An 18,992-nucleotide genomic window follows, 5' to 3' on the forward strand; every position below is an offset into this window, starting at 1 on the left:
CTTCTTTAAAAAACAAAAAATTATACTGTTCAAAATAGTAAAACTGGTAGTGTACTTCGACACCATCCTGGTACTTCACAGAGCATTTCAGACATTTATTCATTTGGCTCATCACGTTTATTAATTTTGCTCAATCGTACACCAAATTAGTTACTCCACTAGTAGCTAAACATGATTGCAAATGAGAAAATTACATTTTTAAAAAGTGACATGTGATTTGACGCAACATTCAATAAAATCGAATCAACCTTCTTTAGTTTCCTAGCATCCATTATTCCAAACAATTCTTCACTGAGTTTTACCATTTTAGTTTAAAAAACAGGTAAAACCATTAAAAGCAACAAATTCTCATGTCCCTGAGTGTCTTTTTTTTTTTTACACTGACAGAAAAAGATTAAAAACATCAATGTCTGTTCATTTCAAGGGGACCTCATCACAAGCAAAGTAATCTTTCAGTGGTGCCAAAAGATGTCGAATGACAGGGACGCTCCAGGATTTCCCAAGCACTCTTTGCCTCTGCAAACGCCCCATGTTTTTCACATCCGTGTAATGCTTCGGAAATCCAAATATCCTGTAAAAGTGTCAGAATCAGAATAAAATACGTATTTGTATTAACATTTTTATTTATAGCTAATGTAAAAGTACAACTTACTTCTCCAATTCTGTGATCCATATATTGTCATCTTTTCCATTCATGGTGATGGGGAAATGTGCGTCATTGGTGCCCTGCTTCAGTGAGTTTGACCGTGTGGTGATAGTGCGAACTTTTTCATACTGCAAAAGTAACATAACCCAGTTTCAGCACTCATCACTAGTGATACTATTACAATAACTATGTACTGCACAGCTTTGGTTAGAACCTCATGACAAACCTTTGCGATGCGGCCAGGCTCCAGACATTCCTGAAGACGCAGTTTATCATTCTGAGATGCTATGATTGGTCTGGTCAAAACAGAATTAAAAGGGATGATGTACAATATCATATTTATATACTTTAATTTACACATTTGAATGTATTTTCCAGGTTTAAAAAGCAAACGTGTCAGACGTTTAAATATAACTGACGCACCTGTTCATGCCAGGTATGTTCCCCCAGAAATATCTTGCTCTGTGAGCTGGACTCACTTTCACAGCATCAACTAGCACAGGGTTACACTAAAACAAACAACACAGACTTACTATTCCATAACACGAAAACATTCTTTTAAAATGTGATGCAAAGATTCAAGAAAAACTTGATTCAACAAGAACACCACTCACTTCCAGAAAGCGGCAAATGTCAGCTTTAACCTGTGTTTGCATGAACACCACATTCTCAAACAGCCAGAAGAAAGGCTGTGGGTCGTCCTCCTTCGGCTTCATAACATTCAGAATCCGGTAGTATTCGAAAAAGAGCCGCCCAGTGCCCTCTGCAGAGAGAAAAGAGGATCTCAGATGCAATGAATGATGTTAACTCATCGGTTTTGACTTGAAACCAAGTGCTGAGCCCGTTCAGCAGTAGCATGTTCAACAAAACGTTAAATTTGATGTGCTAGATTTCAGCATCCAGGCTTTTCTCTTACCAAACAAGCCTTTCCTGGCAGGATTGACTATGGACAAGTCATTACAAGGACTTCCACCAATGAGAAGATCAAACGGGCCCCATTTCTCAAGCTGAATGAGGAAAGAGAATACATTTAATGAGTAGAAGTTCTTCAGGATGTGTAATTAAATCTCAGTACATGTGCAGAGAGGTTTTAACGCTTTAAAGTTGAATTTGAAACAAAATTAAAATTCTGTCATCATTTACTCACCCTCATGTTATTCCAAACCCATAAGAAATTTCTTTGCATTCGGAAGACAAATTAAGGTATTTTGAATCAAATCTCTATTGTAGTCTATTCACCCAAAATCACCCTTGTCATCAAAGATGATTATGTCTTTCTTTCTTCAGTCATATAAAAAAGTTTTTTTGAGTAAAACATTTCAGGAATTATCTCCATATAGTGAACTTCTATGGTGCCCCAGAGTTTAAACTTCCAAAATGCAGTTTAAATGCAGCTTCAAAGGGCTCTAAACGATCCCAGCCGAGGAAGAAGGGTCTTATCTGGTGAAACGATTAATTATTTTCGAAAAAATTAACAATTTATATACTTTTTAACCTCAAACGCTCGTCTTGCCTAGCTCTGCGTCAACTCTGTAATTCGGTTCATGACGGTTAGGGTAGGTTGAAAAACTTCCATCTCATTTTCTCCTCCAAATTCTAAATTGTTTCACTAGATAAGACACTTCTTCCTCAACCGGGATCATTTAGAGCCCTTTGAATCTGCATTTAAACTGCATTTTGAAAGTTCAAACTTGTGGGCACCATAGAAGTCCATTATATGTAGACAACAGTTTATGACTGAAGAAAGAAAGACATGAACATCTTGGATGACAAAGGAGTGAGTACATTATCTGTACACTTTTGTTCTGAAAGTGAACTACTAATTTAAATCTGTTTGTCATATAAAGTGATCGTGTCCCTTCAGAGTGAGTTTGGAACGACATGCTGATGAGTAAATGATGACAGAATTTTCATTTTGAAGTAAACTAACTCTTTAAAGACAAGAAAAAAAAAAACGAAGATGAAAAATGATTTTGCAACCGTACATGCTCCTTTGTAATGTTTTTAACATCATCCACATGAGTGATTTTTCCATCATGGTTGACCATAGAAATGGTAATGGACTCTTCATCAACTTCTGAGGCCACATATTTTTCCACTTTGAAGCCAAGATCCCTCAAGACAAGGTATCCTGAAACATAAAAATGTATTTAAGTGAGCCTACAATACAATAAGCATATATTAAACTACAAGCAGATACCGGCAGTTTTACCTGTGGCTATACCATCAAACAAGGAAAGCACTCTGATTGGACGTCGCTGGTTTGCAGGGATTGATGGGTAAACTCGATGGGGCTCCTGAGGACAACAAATGTCAGTGGTTGAACCAATACAAACACAAATCAGGAAGTATTTTTAAAAGATGATGAGCAATACAAAACAAGCACTAACAAACTCCATAGCACTGTTGTTGGCAAAGAATTCCTGCACACGGATGCTCCAGTCATGCCTGGGCTTTAAAGCTCCAGAGCTGGTCTCAGGTGCACACAGGTAACATGTCCAGGGGTCCAGATTTTTCAGCCGGTCAAATGTCCCCTGGCCCACTAGGATGTCCAGACAGTCCACACAAAAGGAGCTAGAGAAAGGAACAAGACCAAATTGAACTATACAGAATGGGGTTCAAAAGTCACCAGTAAAAATACTACATGCTTACATTGCATCAACAATATCATAAACACTCACCGACAACAGCTGTCATGGCCACACAGAATGACCTCCATGCCAGAACAGCAGACTGTGCAATATGACTGATAGCCATCCTCATCATATCTGTACAGCGTCTCCGTGAAATTATACTACATGTGATAAACACATACAGACACATCACTGAAGGATTGTATTGTACAGTATAACTGTATTCTTGATTTTATGCAACATTTACTAATAGGTGCAGCTGGTATAGCCAAAACTCATGTGTGGAGAGAGCTATGCAACTAAAGTACCTTGCAGTTCGAACACAGTCTTCCTTCAAAGAGTGGGTGGATGATTTCGGCAGGCGTACTCCCACATGATAAGCAGAACTCTGAGAAGGAGGAAAAATGTAATTAGGATAAACGTTCCACATTAGTTACTGCAGTGTTCATGAAAAGGTTTCTTACCTTCAATGTTTCTCTTGTTTTTAAGAAATTCATGCACCATTTGATCTGTGAAAACATTTCAATAAACACCAGGTTACTTAGGTTAATTTGGTTTTTTTTGCTTTGCAATCACAATTTTAAAAGCAACAATAAATATTAATGATGATGTACATACGTCTTATTTGGCTGTTCTGTCTGGACTCAACATGTACGGTTGGGGTATTATTTTGATGCTTATTCCGCTGTGCGTATTTATGTTTTCTGGGGGTCTTCACATTTTGGCAGGATCTCTGATTCCATTTTGAATACATGCGTTTTTTATAAACATCTGTTTCCTCGAGGTCTATCGAGCCATTGTGCAGATCCAGAGATTCTGGGATTTTATTCAGAGATACAGTTAATTTAAATAATTTTTCTGTAGGGTCTTTGTGGTTTCTCTTGTTCCAATTCACTGATCCAGGCATATTACTTTTGTCTAAGGAAGAAAGAAAAACATAAAAATTAGTGTATATACCATATGCTGTATTAATTTACTAAGCATTCTCTGGTGATTGTTGCATACCACTGCATTCTGATTGAGGTTGAAGTCCTTCTGGACCCAATGGTTCAAAGCCTCCAAAGGCCCAGTCCATCATGACTCGAAGCAGTTCATCCTTAGAGTCCTTCTCAGGAGAGAAAAACATTCTACTGCGTCTGGAAGCCACCTAGAAACACATGACAAATCATACAATGACATGCAAAGATTTTTCTGCACGTACATTTGGAAGTAGGGTTTTAAAACTGATTAATCGTGATTAATCGCTTCCAAAATACAAGTATAAACACATGTAAGGTTGTGTATTTATTTATATCTACATATAAATACAGTTGAGGTCAAAAGTTTACATAAACTTTGCAAAATCTTCAAAATGTTAATTATTTTACCAAAATAAGAGGGTTCACATAAAATGCATGTGTTTTTTTTTTTATTTAGTGCTGACCTGAATAAGATATTTCACAGAAAAGACATTTACATATAGTCCACAAGAGAAAATAATAGTTGAATTTATAAAAATAACCCTGTTCAAAAGTGTGCATACACTTGATTCCCAATATTGTGTTGTTACCTGAATGATACACAGCTGTGTTTTTTTGTTGTTTGGTAATAGTTATTCATTGTTTATCCTGAACAGTTAAACTGTCTTTTGTGTATTTGAACCCTTTCCAGCAATGACTGTATGATTTTGAGATCCATCTTTTCATACTGAGGACAACTGAAGGGACTCATATGCATTAAGCATTAAGTTTTAAACGGAATGAGGATGTGTTTACTTTTCTTATTTTGCCTAAATATCATATTTTTCATTTTTCAGTACTGCCCTTCAGAAGCTACAGAAGATACTTAGATGTTCCCCAGAAGTCAAAACAAGTAATTCAATTTAAGGGTAGAAGATCAGGGTAATTCAATTTACCCTGACTTTCAAATTCAAAAAGTTTTCACCCCCCAGCTGTTAATGCATCATGTTTTCTTCTGAAGCATCATCGATCGTTTGAACCTTCTGTAATAGTTGCATATGACTCCCTCAGTTGTCCTCAGTGTCAAAAGATGGATCTCAAAATCATACATCATTGTTGGAAAGGGTTCAAATACACAAAAACACTGAAAAAACAAAGAATTTGTGGGACCTGAAGGATTTTTGTAAAGGAACAGCAGGCAGTTCAACTGTTCAGGACAAACAAGGGACTCATGAACAACTATCACTAAACAAAAACACTGCTGTGGATCATTCAGGTAACAACACAGTATTAAGAATCAAAACTGAACAGGATCATTTTTATAAATGCAACTATTATTTTCTCTTGTGGACTATATGTAAACATCTTTTATGTGAAATATGTGAAAAAAATAACATGGATTTTGTATGATCCCTCTTATTTTGGTAAAATAATTAACATTTTGTAGATTCTGCAAGGTGTATGTACATTTTTGACTTCAACTATATACACAGTAAACACATGCATATATTATGTAAAGATATACTTTTATTTTTAAAGCAATTAATTGGTTTTACAGCCCTATTTGGATTGTTTTAAAGGTTTAAAGGTTAAGTTAAACATAACCAAGAGGAACTGCAAACAAATTTTTTCCAAAGTGCTAACAAAAATATTATCAGTGAAATTTAGGACAATATTAGGCTTAGCTTTCCAAAACTGTAATAGCTGAGTGAATTGTAAACTGCATGCTAGTGCAACAGACTACAGAGCACTAACAACAAATTTTGTCTTACCTGCAGAGAACTGAAAATGGCATCTTTATATGCCATTACTGTAGCGAAGGAATTAGAGCAGAAGCACTTGGCAAATGAAAAGAAGGGCAGGAGATCATCTACTTGGACCTGCAATAGACCACTTGTTATATACACGTATTAAGGTAAAAGAAAACCCAAAAGACTGTGGATAGTCATTTTTGTACCTCTGACAGCATCCTGTTCCCAAAGAAAATCACTTTACGCATGGAGCCACAAGGCGTATTGCTGTCCCAGCTCTGAACCAGTCCAGGCCAAAGACCAAAGCCCTCAATCGGCCCCCAAACCATCTCACCGACTTTGTAACCATCCTAAAAAGAAAAACACAGCACTTGTTGGCTGGACAGTCAAAGCCTAAAGTCTTAGGGTGTGTTCACATTTGTCATGTCTGGTTCAATTAAAACAAACTCTGGTGCGATTGCTCCGTTAATTCGGTTCATTTGAGTAAGCGTGAACGCTGCCATCTAAACCCTTGTGCGCACCAAACAAGCAGATCGAGACTAAAAAAAATGGGTCTCGGTCTGATTCCAAACAAACTCTGGTGCGGTTTGAATGAAATATAAACACAACATGGACCAAAGACTTTTAAACTAACCAAAAACAGGAAGTAATGACATTTTTATTATCTTTGGGTTCGCTGTCAAAAATGCCAGTGTGAACGCTAAGCAGACCAGGACCAAATGTATCATTGCCCTTTTTGGTCTGGACCAAATGAACCAAACGAACCGAGCAACAAGTGTGAACACACCCTTATTCAAGTTTTTCTGATGTTAAAATACTTTATCCTGTTCCATCTTAAAGAAACAGTTAAAAGCACAGAAAGCTTATACTTTCATTACATGCACAGCACAAGTAATAAAAAAGGTATATTAAAAAAGTTACCTGATATTCTGTTTTCTCATTGTTTTGTGTCAAAGTACTTTCTTTTCTTTTCTGGCAAGAGAAAGCAAAATGTTCAGTCAAGATATCCAGAACTGAACTTAAAATAAAAACCAATGAGTAGACATATACCGCATAATTCCATGTGACATCTCCTGCATCACAGTTGTAATCATCATCATCATCTGTGATTTCATCATCATCATCATCCAAGATTACAGACACATACGGATGACCACCTGGAAAAAAGAAGGACAAAGTAAGTTTTACTTAGACCTGTCTCAATGTTGCTGAATTGTAAAAGAGAATACAACTAGCTGGTATATCTGAACAGGGTCTGAAACCTGTGTTATTTTGGCTCTCTGTTTCTGAATCTGAAGAGATTGGCACAATTTCATCCACGTCCATTGGTGTAATGTCCTCCACTTCCACTGCAATTATGTCGTCCATTTCCGTTAAGTCAATGATATCTGAAATTCAAATGCATTTGTGATGCAAAGTATGTACAGATCTGGGCCTGTATTCATAAAACATTGTATCTTACCACTATGAGTTCTCCTAAATATCAGTAAAAGCTTTTAGCTAAGAGTTTTCTCTTAAAACCTATTAACAAAGCTGCCGATACAAACTTTTACTAAGGAATAGAGAGAAGTCTTAAGCTAAGAGTAAGGGTGGGGTTGACCTTGCTGCTATGGATGATGTCAGCTTGCCTACTAACTATGCACACAGTGATTGGCTGATAGGGAAGGGGTCTCTTTCAGAGATTTGTTCAAAGAATTATTGTAGAGCGCAGTATAATGTTGCCATAATCAAGTAAAGTTTTTTTTAAAAATGCTGCCACATTCAAATAATAATAATTAAACAAGTATAATGATGTTCATATGTCCTTATGTATAATGTTCGTATGTAATTTGCATATAAACAGCCTTTTTATTTACAGAATACAATAGTCACGGCTGATAGTAAGATATGCAAACTTAAAAGAAAAAAAAACTGGGCGCAAGAACAGCTGTTATTTCTTGCCCAACCTGTTATTGAAAACAAGGATCTAATCAAAAGAAAATTTGGAGTTGGGATAACCTCCAAAACCAAAAAAGTTTTGTGGTAAAACATGTGTGCAACTAAATGCAGAGTGTTTCTAAAAAGTTTAAGTTCTAAGGCAGATTGCCAGCAACAGTTATTTTAGGATAGTTGGGATTTGGTCTTAGTGACTTAGGAGTCCTCTTTACTACTCCCAACGTTTCACAGATTTAGGAGCTAGTTTAAGAGCTAAAATGCTTTGTGAAATACTCTTAGAGCAAAAATGTTGTCCTAAATTTAGGACTGACAAGCCAATGATTTAAGTTTTTCTCCTAAATCGGCAAGTTATGAGCTACTTTTAGCCTTAAGAAGCTTTGTGAATACGAGCCCAGATCCTCAACGTGTCTTGCACCTTATGAAGTATATGTATGTCTTATTACCAGATTGAGTCTCTGGGCTGAGATGTGATGGAGCACTTTTATATGAGCTGCTGTCTGTAACATCGTCCTCAAAGTCCTCCACTTTCCTCTCCTGGAGATAGTCCGTTTGTTGAAACATCTGAGATACAGACAACCACACACAAATACAAAAACTTTTAGATGTTTGCTTGTGTGCAACTTGCTGAAACATTGCTATGGCCGTAAGATGCTCTGAATGTTCTTGACAGTTCAAACATCATCAGATTAATTGTTATTACCATTGTCAAGCTTTTCATACTCCAGTGACTCACCTGTTCAAAAATTATCTCTTTTTTCAACGTTCTGGGCAAAGCCAACAAGCTGACGATTAATTTCCCAAAACTAGATGTCCTTCCCATAATCCTCAGCTCTGTCTGCCAGTACTGCTCCATTGACTGGTCGGCTGAGTCTGTGTCACCCCCTTCAATGAACTGGTACTCCAAAAACTCATCTGTGAGTAAGCTGACATTCTGAGGGCTTGGGCAAACCCCAAAACAGACACCTAAATCTTGGACAATTTTGCCAGTCACCTCAAGCTTTTTTCCTGGACTCAACACTAATGACAAGTTTCTCATGGTGGAATCTGAGAAGGGTAAACGTTCAACAATATTAACAGTAACGGTCGTGTAGAAGGAGATGACGGAACTGTGGAACGTCTCCAAGTACTCAGTCAACTCTTCAGAGCATTGCAGAAGAAAATCAGCAGCCTGTTTGCCGACTTCAACCTCTCGTCTAGGTAAATGTCCCACTGTGTCCTGTATAAGCGAGGTCTTTCCTCTTCTGAGGAAAAACTCTGCTGCTTTTGGTCTGAGGAAACTCGCTGTGTAGAATCTCACTAATTGGGAAGCATCTTGGAGGAGCTGTGTCACGCTGACACCTCGTTCAATACTCTCCTGAAAATCACAAAGCGGCTGCAAAGCATGGCTAAGGAAGAGGGCGTTGAGTCTTAATTTGGGATCACTAAGACGATGACAGATTTCTTTTTCACCAGTATCCAGAGATCCAAAGTATTTATCAAGGTCTGACCAGGCTAAAGTCATTTTCTGGATGATTCTCCAGAAGAGAGAGCATTGGGATGTCAGGATATTACTGAAGTTTGAACAATCAACATCTTCAAGCAACGTTTGTAGAGAAGCTGGGAAAGATGGAAAATGTTTGTAGATGTCTGTGATGAGATTCACAATCAGGCCAGAAATTTCAATTTTCTCAACACCACTGTGACAAACTTGTCCTGCTATATCTGTTAATCCACAAAGAGACACAATCTCAGGTTTCATCGACTTTAGACCTGAGAGAAGACCTTCATGATCTGGGAAATCTGAATAAAATATTGCCATGTTCATTAGAGGTATTCTGAACTTCTTCAGCATGTCCACAATGCAGGTACACATGCCATCAGCAGTCTCTTCCTCTGGTTGAAGAACATCAAGCAGTCTGAACTTGTTTTCCCCAGTAGTTTTGTCAAAAAAGCCCAACAAGGCCACACTGGCCTCCTTGTTGTCCTCAAGCTCCACTCCATGGTATAAATAAAGGCAGTATGGAGTCTGACTCCACAAGGCTGTAATGTCTTCCTGACATTTCTGGCCTAATACTAGACTATCCTTGCTACTGTCAAAGTTGGATCCAGCATCAGGTGAGGTAGATGAGCCGTACTTTTTGATGAAACACATTGTGGCCGGATTCCGGAAGAAAGACTCATGTGATCCCTTCTTAACATTTAACATTTTCTGGTTTAGATATTTTGTCTGCACAGGACTGTAGAGTCTTGAAGATTGTTCTTCCTTCTTAGCTATCAATAAAAAGAAAGAAAGAGTTACATACAGATCACAATATCCATAATACAAAAAATAAAGTAAACACATACACATTTCAAACTCTCTACTTGATTTCAGTGACACCACTTCGTGTTCAACAAAACCCTCCTGAGTGGTATACTTCTGCTTCGCAACATTGTGATCATAAAGTTCTTTGAACCATGTAAGCAAATCTAATGTTTTCAGGATGTCTCCATTCACCAACAATTTCAGATCCAGTTCCTATAATATAACAGAGAGACAAAAATTGTTAATAATGCATGTCAATCACTGCATAGCCAGCAATTAAAAATAGTTTTGCCAACATAATCTGAATTTTAATTAAATTACTTACTTTCTTGATTTGTGCCTTCTTGAAAGCTTCCTGTAGAAGATTGTAATTATCTAAGATGTCTGTGTTCTCTTTTGCTGAGAACTTCACTTTTTGTATGTCAATACATCCAGGGTGAATGATGTCCATCAACTGACAAAAAGCGGCTCCTGGAAAAAAAAAAACACCAGTGTGTTAATGAAAAATCTTTTTTATATAAACATTTTCTAATTAAAATGTTTAAAGTATACCTAGTATGCCCCTTTTTACAAAATACAATACAAGTCTCAGGTGTCCCCAGAGTGTGTCTGTGAAGTTTCAGCTCAAAATACCCCACATATCATTTATTATATACTTGTAAAACTGGTTTTGATTATCATGTCTATCACACTGAAATCATGCGTTTTAAAGCCATAATAGTTGAAACTTCCGATATGGGGATTTCTGAGCGCACACACCTGAAGTGCACGCACAGAAAGCATCTGTCATGCAGCATGTGGGTCCTAAATTCTCTTCGATGTCTTATTGCACTTAAACTGTCAAATACACACAAGTTTATGGTAAAAACACACAGGAGTTACACAAACAGTCAGTTATGTCTGTGAAGGTAAACAGCTGGGAAAGAAAATGCATGTTTATATTAGATCTGTGGGGCAGCAGTGTAATATACAGTAAATAAATCAATAAACCCACTGCTGTCTCATCTCCTCTGATGCTGAGACTCTAAATAGTGTTCTGTGCTCATCTGTGCAGCCAATGACAGACCAGTTAGCTTGCTTTACTCAAACTTTTGCCATGGCATTAGAACATCGCCGCTTGCGAAAAACAAAATGCTGGCGCCATGGGTGGAAACATGCAGATTAAAGGGATAGTTCACCCAAAAATGAAAATTTGATGTTTATCTGCTTACCCCCAGGGCATCCAAGATGTAGGTGACTTTGTTTCTTCAGGAGAACACAAACGATGATTTTTAACTCAAACCGGTGCAGTCTGTCAGGCAAATAGTGGCAGTGGATGGGCACCAAAAAAAACAAGCAGACAAATCCAAATTACACCCTGCGGCTCGTGACGATACATTGATGTCCTAAGACACGAAACGATCGGTTTTTGTGAGAAAATGAACAGTATTTATATCATTTTTTACCTTTGATACACAGCAATGTCAATCTGTCCTGAGCACGAGCTCATCATCCGGCTTGTTACACGTGTATGCGCTCTGGCATAGTATACGCAAATGACAAAAGAAATGAGAAAAGCGATCTGTCTCATGTAAATGACACTCATTGTTTACAAAGAGCACAGAGATTGTGGGTACAGCGGCTATTCAAAATGGTAATTACTTGCGCTAATCTGATTGTTCAAACCAATTTAATGCTAAAAGATTACGTTTGCAAACTCATTCAGGACTTTTCACCGATTTCCCCTTCCGGCGTTTGCGTATACTACGCCAGAGCGCGTACACATGTAACGAGCCGGATGATGAGCTCGTGCTCGGCACGGTTGGACGTGGCTGTGTATCAAAGGTAAAAAATTACATAAATACTGTTCAGTTTCTTACAAAAACCGATCGTTTCGTGTCTTAGGACATCAATATATTGTCACTAGCCGCAGGGTGTAATTTGGATTTGTCTGTGCATGTTTTTTTTTTACTTTTAAAGGTTTGGTGCCCATCCACTGTCATTATATGCCTAAAGACAGCAACAGCTTGAGTTAAAAATATTCGTTTGTGTTCTACTGAGGAAACAAAGTCACCTACATCTTGGATGCCCTGGGGGTAAGCAGATAAACATCAAATTTTCATTTTTGGGTGAACTATCCCTTTAAGGGTCGGTAATATTATAATAAAATCCCTATGCCAAAACCAAAACAAAGTTACTGGGTTGTCCTTTTTCATGTTTTCTGAGTTGGTAGATGCACTCGGGACCCGATTATAGCACTTAGACATGGAAAAAGTCATATTAAACCAAAACAAAAATACCTGAGCAGGTGTGCTCCACTTGACTGAAAGTGGATTGCAGAATGACATTGAGCCAGTCCAGCAGCTCACTGAGATTGTGTTTCTCATCTCCAATCTTCACTTTCACCACCATTTTCCCATAACCTGTTAAAACTTTAATAATGTAATTGTTTACAGAAAAATACCCTAACAATAATACACACGAAAAAAAAAATGTTTTTAATGTACCCACTAAAACACTAAATGTGGGTTTGTTCATTCAAACCAACAAAAAAAAAAAAAAAAAACAGTCTGAAAGGAAGAACCACAGACCAAAGATATCTTTTCTTCTTGCCAGAAAATCCTCTCAGATGAAGACGACTTGTTATGTCTGTAGCTACATGACGTTTTGGAAAATAAAAACACTCAGAATTAGAGGTCGACCGATGTATCGGTTTTGCCGATTAATCGGCACCGATAGTTCTTTGGCCGAACTATCGGTTATCGGCAAAAATCCTTGCCGATAGTTTTTCCGGGTTGCGTTCTTTGCTGAAGCAGCTCACGCTCCGCTCCGCTGTCATAGAGTATGAGAGGTTAAGCCCCAGACAAATGTTTAATGTCAGGATTGTTACCATATATTTGTATTGATTTATATCCATCTGGTGATATTCTTAGCCAGCAAAGTTGCAGATTTAAAGACATGACGTGAGAAAGCAAACTGGGTTCATTCAGCCGACAGAATCCTGCCGAGTCACAGCGCGCCATAGTTTTACATTACAGATCTGTCCCAAATCATTGTTAATTTTCATAAAGACTTGACCCTGGGCTGGAAGATTGAGTATTGTGCATTTAAGCAAAATATTTTTTTTATTTCTGTAGCTCTAATAATGTCTGTATGCTTCATATAGAGCTATAATTTATGTTTTAGCCTTTTCGTCAGGCAGCGGAAGCATGGTAGTTACGCACTTTGTTTTACAATGCCATTTTCCTGTTCTTATAATAACTGATCAACAAAAATATCTATTAAAAATTAAGTAATAAATTATACAAAACGAAATTCGTTTAAGAAGGGATTTTCCACAAATAAAAACGTACGAAGTGGTCAAAAATTGTGTCTGACCCTCTCCAATTCTCCCGGCTTTTTGCCGTCCAATTCATACCACGTCCTTTATGACATTTACAAATTACACAAACTTCTTTCGTAATTAACATATTAAACTGAAACAAAACAAATAATATTTAAAACATAAATGTAAAACAGAAAATAAATTGTTTCTGAAATGGCTGCAATTAACGATATAGATCGCACTTTCTCTTTCCGTTTGATCTGTTCTTTAATCTAACCTTTGCCGCTTTTTTAAATCATTCTCAAAGTAAACATTTGCCCGTTTGGTGATTAAATAAACTGTTTTAGATTTCTGCTTGAACTACACAACGTGTCCTGTGTGTGTTTGATACCTGCAAGTTATCCGTTAACGCAGCGCTGAACTTTTGTCCGGTTTCATTAAGGGTGGGTAAAAAAAAGGATTCTCCGATGCATCGCAATCCTCTCTTCAATGAGCTTGTGTTTTCCCCGCATATGGCACGTGCGCGCGCTGGAGACGCGGCGGGCTTCATTGCACAGGATTTGCACTGTGAGCTACATGTGCATAGTGCATTGTTTGACAGTGTGAACTTTCAACCGCAGTTTTTTACTTTACATATTCCTTCATTTCAGCCGTTTGTAATGCAGTACTATTAGATGCACAAAACTCGCGCACTGACAGACTTTCACTTGTGCTTTGGGTTTGTTCGTCCTAAAAAGCTCGATTGCTTGCATTTTCGAATACTTTTATACGAAACTGATGTACAGTACACACAGTCAGTTATGTTTTTAGAGCAGGACAAAACATTTGATATATCGAAATAGATCTGTGCATTCGTTTTGATGCAGCCTGTTAAAAAGCTACTGTCTTCGATCTCATCAGTAATAATCAAATGATAAAGAAAAAAGACTTATTCTAAATAAGTAATTGTTTAAAAAAGTAGCCTGCTTATATAATGGAAAAATCAATTTGATATAAAATGTAAATGAAAATGGTACCATGTGCAGTAATATTGAAAACTGAGAATGTGACGCATGGTTATATTTAGTTGATATTGAAAATCGTAATTAAATTGAATCTTAATTTTAAGATGGTAGTAGGCCTACTGACATACAGAGATTATAAACAAAAGGCATAAAACCTGCAATTTTACATATTGTTAAAATGTAAAGATTCACACCCCTTTACAATGAGCCCATTTGTAACATCAACTAAGATTGATGAAAGCTGTAGAATAGTAGTGTTGTTCCTTGTTAGAGTCTGTTAATTTCAACATTTACTGTAATATTGTTAAATTTTGAAGTTTATTTTGTTAACATTAATGAACTATGAAATAACTTTAATGATCAATATATAATTAATATTAATATTTTTATTTATTTACAAAGTATGGTTTAGTAAAAAAAAATTTAAATAGTAGAGCACTATTTTAGTTGCCGTTCAGTATCCATTTTCAAAAACTATCGGTTAATTAATCGGTATCGGCCAGTGTGGTCCAACCTAGCTATCGGTATCGGTAAAAACCAATATCGGTCGACCTCTACTCAGAATTGGTTATAGCCCATATCTGCGTATGCGCATGCGGACCCCTCCATTTCCCGCGAAAACTTAAAGGGAGGAAACAGCTGCAGGGGCCAATGAAGCGTGAGCGGCCTCCCAGCAGCCATCCATTCCTCCACATTGCACGGTGGGACACAGACTGCTCGGGAAACAAAGAGGCGAAAAAAGTTCATGTCTTAACAAACATGTTACTGTTCGTTGCTATAACGACTGCTGTATGTAATCAATTATTAATTCATTCAACATGCTCTAAGTTCACAAGCTACCTAAGCAGTTAGAAATTACTTTTTAGATGTTTTAATCTTAAATAATATAGACGAAATATATAGTGACAGTTTTTCCTTGTGTAATACGTAAACATTTTGTTTATTATGTGAGGCACATACTTTAGCAAAAACAAAATTATATCGTCAACTGTATATAAATAAGTTTAAAAAACTCGAATGCAGCATCTTTTAACCTATATGTAAAAAAAAAACATCACAAAGCACTCGAGTTCATCTAAGTGTTTATCCTGTTTTGTTTTGTTTTTTTAATTCTATCGAGTACAGGTTGATAAATGCAAACGATTTCAAAACATATATTACAAACATTTATAACAATCTCTAGCTATACCCAGTTATCCAGATCTCGCACACAGCTATTTCCGCATTTGCACGTCGCGCCACCAGCTATACGGCTGTCCAGAGAGTGAAATCTACTACATTAACTACTACTTACCACTATCCTGTCCCGTTCGTTGTTTTCGTGGTCGGACCTCCCTCCGGCGATGCCGCGGCTTTAGTGGATCATTAGATTGGTCGGTCTGACTTGAGGGAGTCGATCGCGTTTGAATCCAAAATCGTTCTGTTCCACGCGCTCCGCTGTTTTGCAACGTGGAAACACTGTTTGTCAGTGGTGGGAATTTTGATTCATCCTAGTGAGTCGAATCTTTTGATTCAGTTGACCAAAAGATTTGTTCAAGTACTGCTGATTTTTTAAAGTTGCATTGTTATTCCAGTAGGTGGCGATCCATTGTGTTAAAAGTGAGTTTTCAATTTACTCAACCGTTTCACTAAAACGCGTTATTCACAACCGAAACGTATAATTTCCTGCTGTATATCTAGCTGCAAATATACTGAGAGATTTTGAGAAAGCTGTTGCGTATCGTTTTTCCCAACACTTCAGTTTTGTGTTGTGAACAATACTTACTAAATCACACGATGAAGTCGATAAACAACGTGCCTCTCTCGTGTTGTCGGTCAGCGGATCTTTGTTCAGCCTCGTTGAGATTCAAAACAATGACTCGTTTAGTGACGGGGGCGTGTTCATTCACTTGGTCCAACCAATGAAACGCGTCTTTACAAACCACATTCGAAAGCTATTTGGTCAAACTCTTTAAACACAGAAAAGCGGTTAAAAAAGAGAAAGGGAATGAAAACAAGTAATCCGAATTCGGAATAACATACTACTACACCCCGTTTAGGCCTATTATTTTTTATATGGCGGTAAAGATAGTAGTGAGAGTCTATTTCGAATTCAGCATGGAAGTGAATAGAAAAAGAACGAAAAACCTGATATATTAAGTTGTCATTAGGTAACCAATCTTTATGTATTTGTAAATAAATAATTAACCGTTAGACGAAGTAGGTATATTGAAATATGTTCGAATTGCATAGTACGATACAATTGTTGAATTGTATACAGTATGGTGTTGAACTGACCTACTGTTTTTGCAAACACAGTACAACAGAATGCGGTATTCCGCAATATTATCGACACACAGTTTAGCGTTTTTTTTTTTGTAATGGCCGCTATGATGCTTGAACCGGAAATGTTCTGTTGAAAACTGTTGAAAAAAGTTGCATGCTTATCAAATGTTACTTTAAAAAGGTTGACCGAGACAAATCAAGATGCCATTTTTGAGAGGCAAACCTTAAATGTAAAAAGATAACTTGACAACATCTCTCCATTGCTAGCCTATCCACCTTATTTTAACAACAAGAACAAGCGCCTCAGCGTGGCCATTTGTAACTTGAATGCGCAAGGCATGTGGTGTCAGTCGATTCCAGTTTTAGCTGTAAAAAAGCTCGTTGTGCTGCTTGATTTTGCAAACTGGTCTTTCTTATAATATTTAATAATAAATAAAAAAAAATTGTAGCACAAATAGCTTTACAGCTTACTGCATTTTGTTATTCTTCTAGTTACCTATCCACCTTTGCTGAAAGCCCCATGATGCTTTGCGCGAAACTGTAAACAGTCAGCGAGTGCCAATAAACTTAATTTAAATGTTCGCTTTAGGAATGCACTAAAATTCGTTTGTAAAACCTGTACAATGAGATTACGTTATTCTCAAACATCGAACATCAAAAGCAAATTAATTGCGTACAAGTATTAAGAAATTACTCTCTGAATAAACCCCAAAAAGCTAGTCTTAAATGAGCATTATAATGGGCATGTTAAATAATACTCTGTTAGTCTATTATGTTAAATACATGTGTGTAGGTCTTTTCAAATAGCTTTCCTAGTTTGAGAAATATTGCAGTGAACATGTGTAATGATAGGACTCAGAAGTGAAAAAGGGAGACAGTTTAAAAGCGCCGTGTGGAAAAACCGCGCAGTGTCTTTTTCATATTAATACAGCGATGGCTCTGTGCACAAGATGGCGTCGGTGAGCTTCGGTGACGCGAGCGCGTGCATACTTATTTCCGGTCTTTGCGGCGCTCGCATTTACTTTATGGGGAAACTTGGCTAGATAGACATAATGAATGTTTTTCAAAATAAATAGCGAATAGTTGTTTATCAAAGATCAGAGAAAACATCTCCCTTATATTATTGCGTACCTCTGTGTGGAAATTCATCAAGATACAACGCGGAGATTGCTTCATTCTTTCTTCTGTTGATTATGCGGCAGCGGCAGATGTTATTAATAATCCACTGGGATCTCTTCATTCATACACAAACCATTCAAATGTGCAATACTGGACATTATGGAGAGTTGATCGTTTTCTGACTGCTATTTATAAGCTCATAAGGTTTGCAACTGTCAAACGAGATGATCAGAGATTTCTGCATTATGGACTCAGTGTATGTTTTATTAATTTTATTTAGTAACATCATTTAACTCTCTGTACAATTCAACATAATTTAATTATTGTAGGTTTGCATTTATTAAAAGATCGGTTTGCATTTCCCTGTGTGTTTCTATTAATATTTAGGCTATCTGTTTCATTAATTATGTTGTATGAATCATTATCTGTCTCTAAGCAGTGCATACAGTCCGCCTATATTTTTTTGCGATTTTTTGCATTTATTAACAAATACATCAAATCTTTAAATTAATCATAACTATTTATTAGTATCCTTTTACAGTCAGTGTTTTCATTTCTAAATATGTTTGATGCAAAGTTATCTGTGTAACATATTAAAATATGTTGTGAAAATGTTGATGGAACAAACTGACCTATGTGCAGAATTGAGAAACGGATATTATTGACGAGCAGCCGTGTCTGGTAAATTAATCTAAAAAAAAGCCAGTGTAATAAAAATATTTTCGAGAAAAAAGTTATTTGTACATTTACATAACTGGTACGGGGAAATTACATTGTGTACACCACGAGTTCAACTTTCATTTCGTAAAGAGTAGGGATTAAATTGTTAGTGTATTTTATTCATTCACCAGACCGAACATATAAATTTCAAATGCCACTGGCTCAATTAACATATATAGTACAGTAGTAATAACACGTCCATATCTTACTTTAATTTTAAGTGACATTATAAATCCTGTAAACATAAATAGAACGTATTGGATTTCTCCGGCTCTCTACACCGGCGTTTAGCAAATCCGGAAGCATTTGTGCACACACTCGCTAGACCGGAAATCCAAGATGGCGGAGATATACAACTAGCCAAGAACAGAACACAGCACTTTGACCCGATTA

At 37.0% G+C, this 18,992-nt stretch overlaps 1 protein-coding gene across 1 annotated transcript; it reads right to left on the bottom strand.

The window, feature by feature from the left end:
• Positions 1–158: 158 nt before the first annotated feature.
• Positions 159–12,578, bottom strand: dnmt3bb.2 (DNA (cytosine-5-)-methyltransferase 3 beta, duplicate b.2). The gene is made up of 24 exons (XM_073823817.1): positions 12,467–12,578; positions 10,513–10,658; positions 10,229–10,400; positions 8,637–10,153; positions 8,347–8,464; positions 7,231–7,356; positions 7,019–7,125; positions 6,890–6,940; positions 6,175–6,318; positions 5,990–6,097; positions 4,285–4,426; positions 3,898–4,197; positions 3,744–3,788; positions 3,588–3,667; positions 3,328–3,440; positions 3,037–3,220; positions 2,859–2,943; positions 2,632–2,777; positions 1,563–1,653; positions 1,261–1,409; positions 1,070–1,155; positions 873–942; positions 653–774; positions 159–571 (listed from the first exon to the last, which is right to left on the bottom strand). The coding sequence occupies exons 1-24, from the start codon at positions 12,576–12,578 to the stop codon at positions 415–417; spliced, it is 4,371 nt and encodes a 1,456-aa protein (XP_073679918.1). The 3' UTR covers positions 159–414.
• Positions 12,579–18,992: the final 6,414 nt, after the last annotated feature.

The sequence above is a fragment of the Garra rufa genome, chromosome 18 (assembly GCF_049309525.1).
Source record: "Garra rufa chromosome 18, GarRuf1.0, whole genome shotgun sequence".
Classification (NCBI taxonomy): domain Eukaryota; kingdom Metazoa; phylum Chordata; class Actinopteri; order Cypriniformes; family Cyprinidae; genus Garra; species Garra rufa.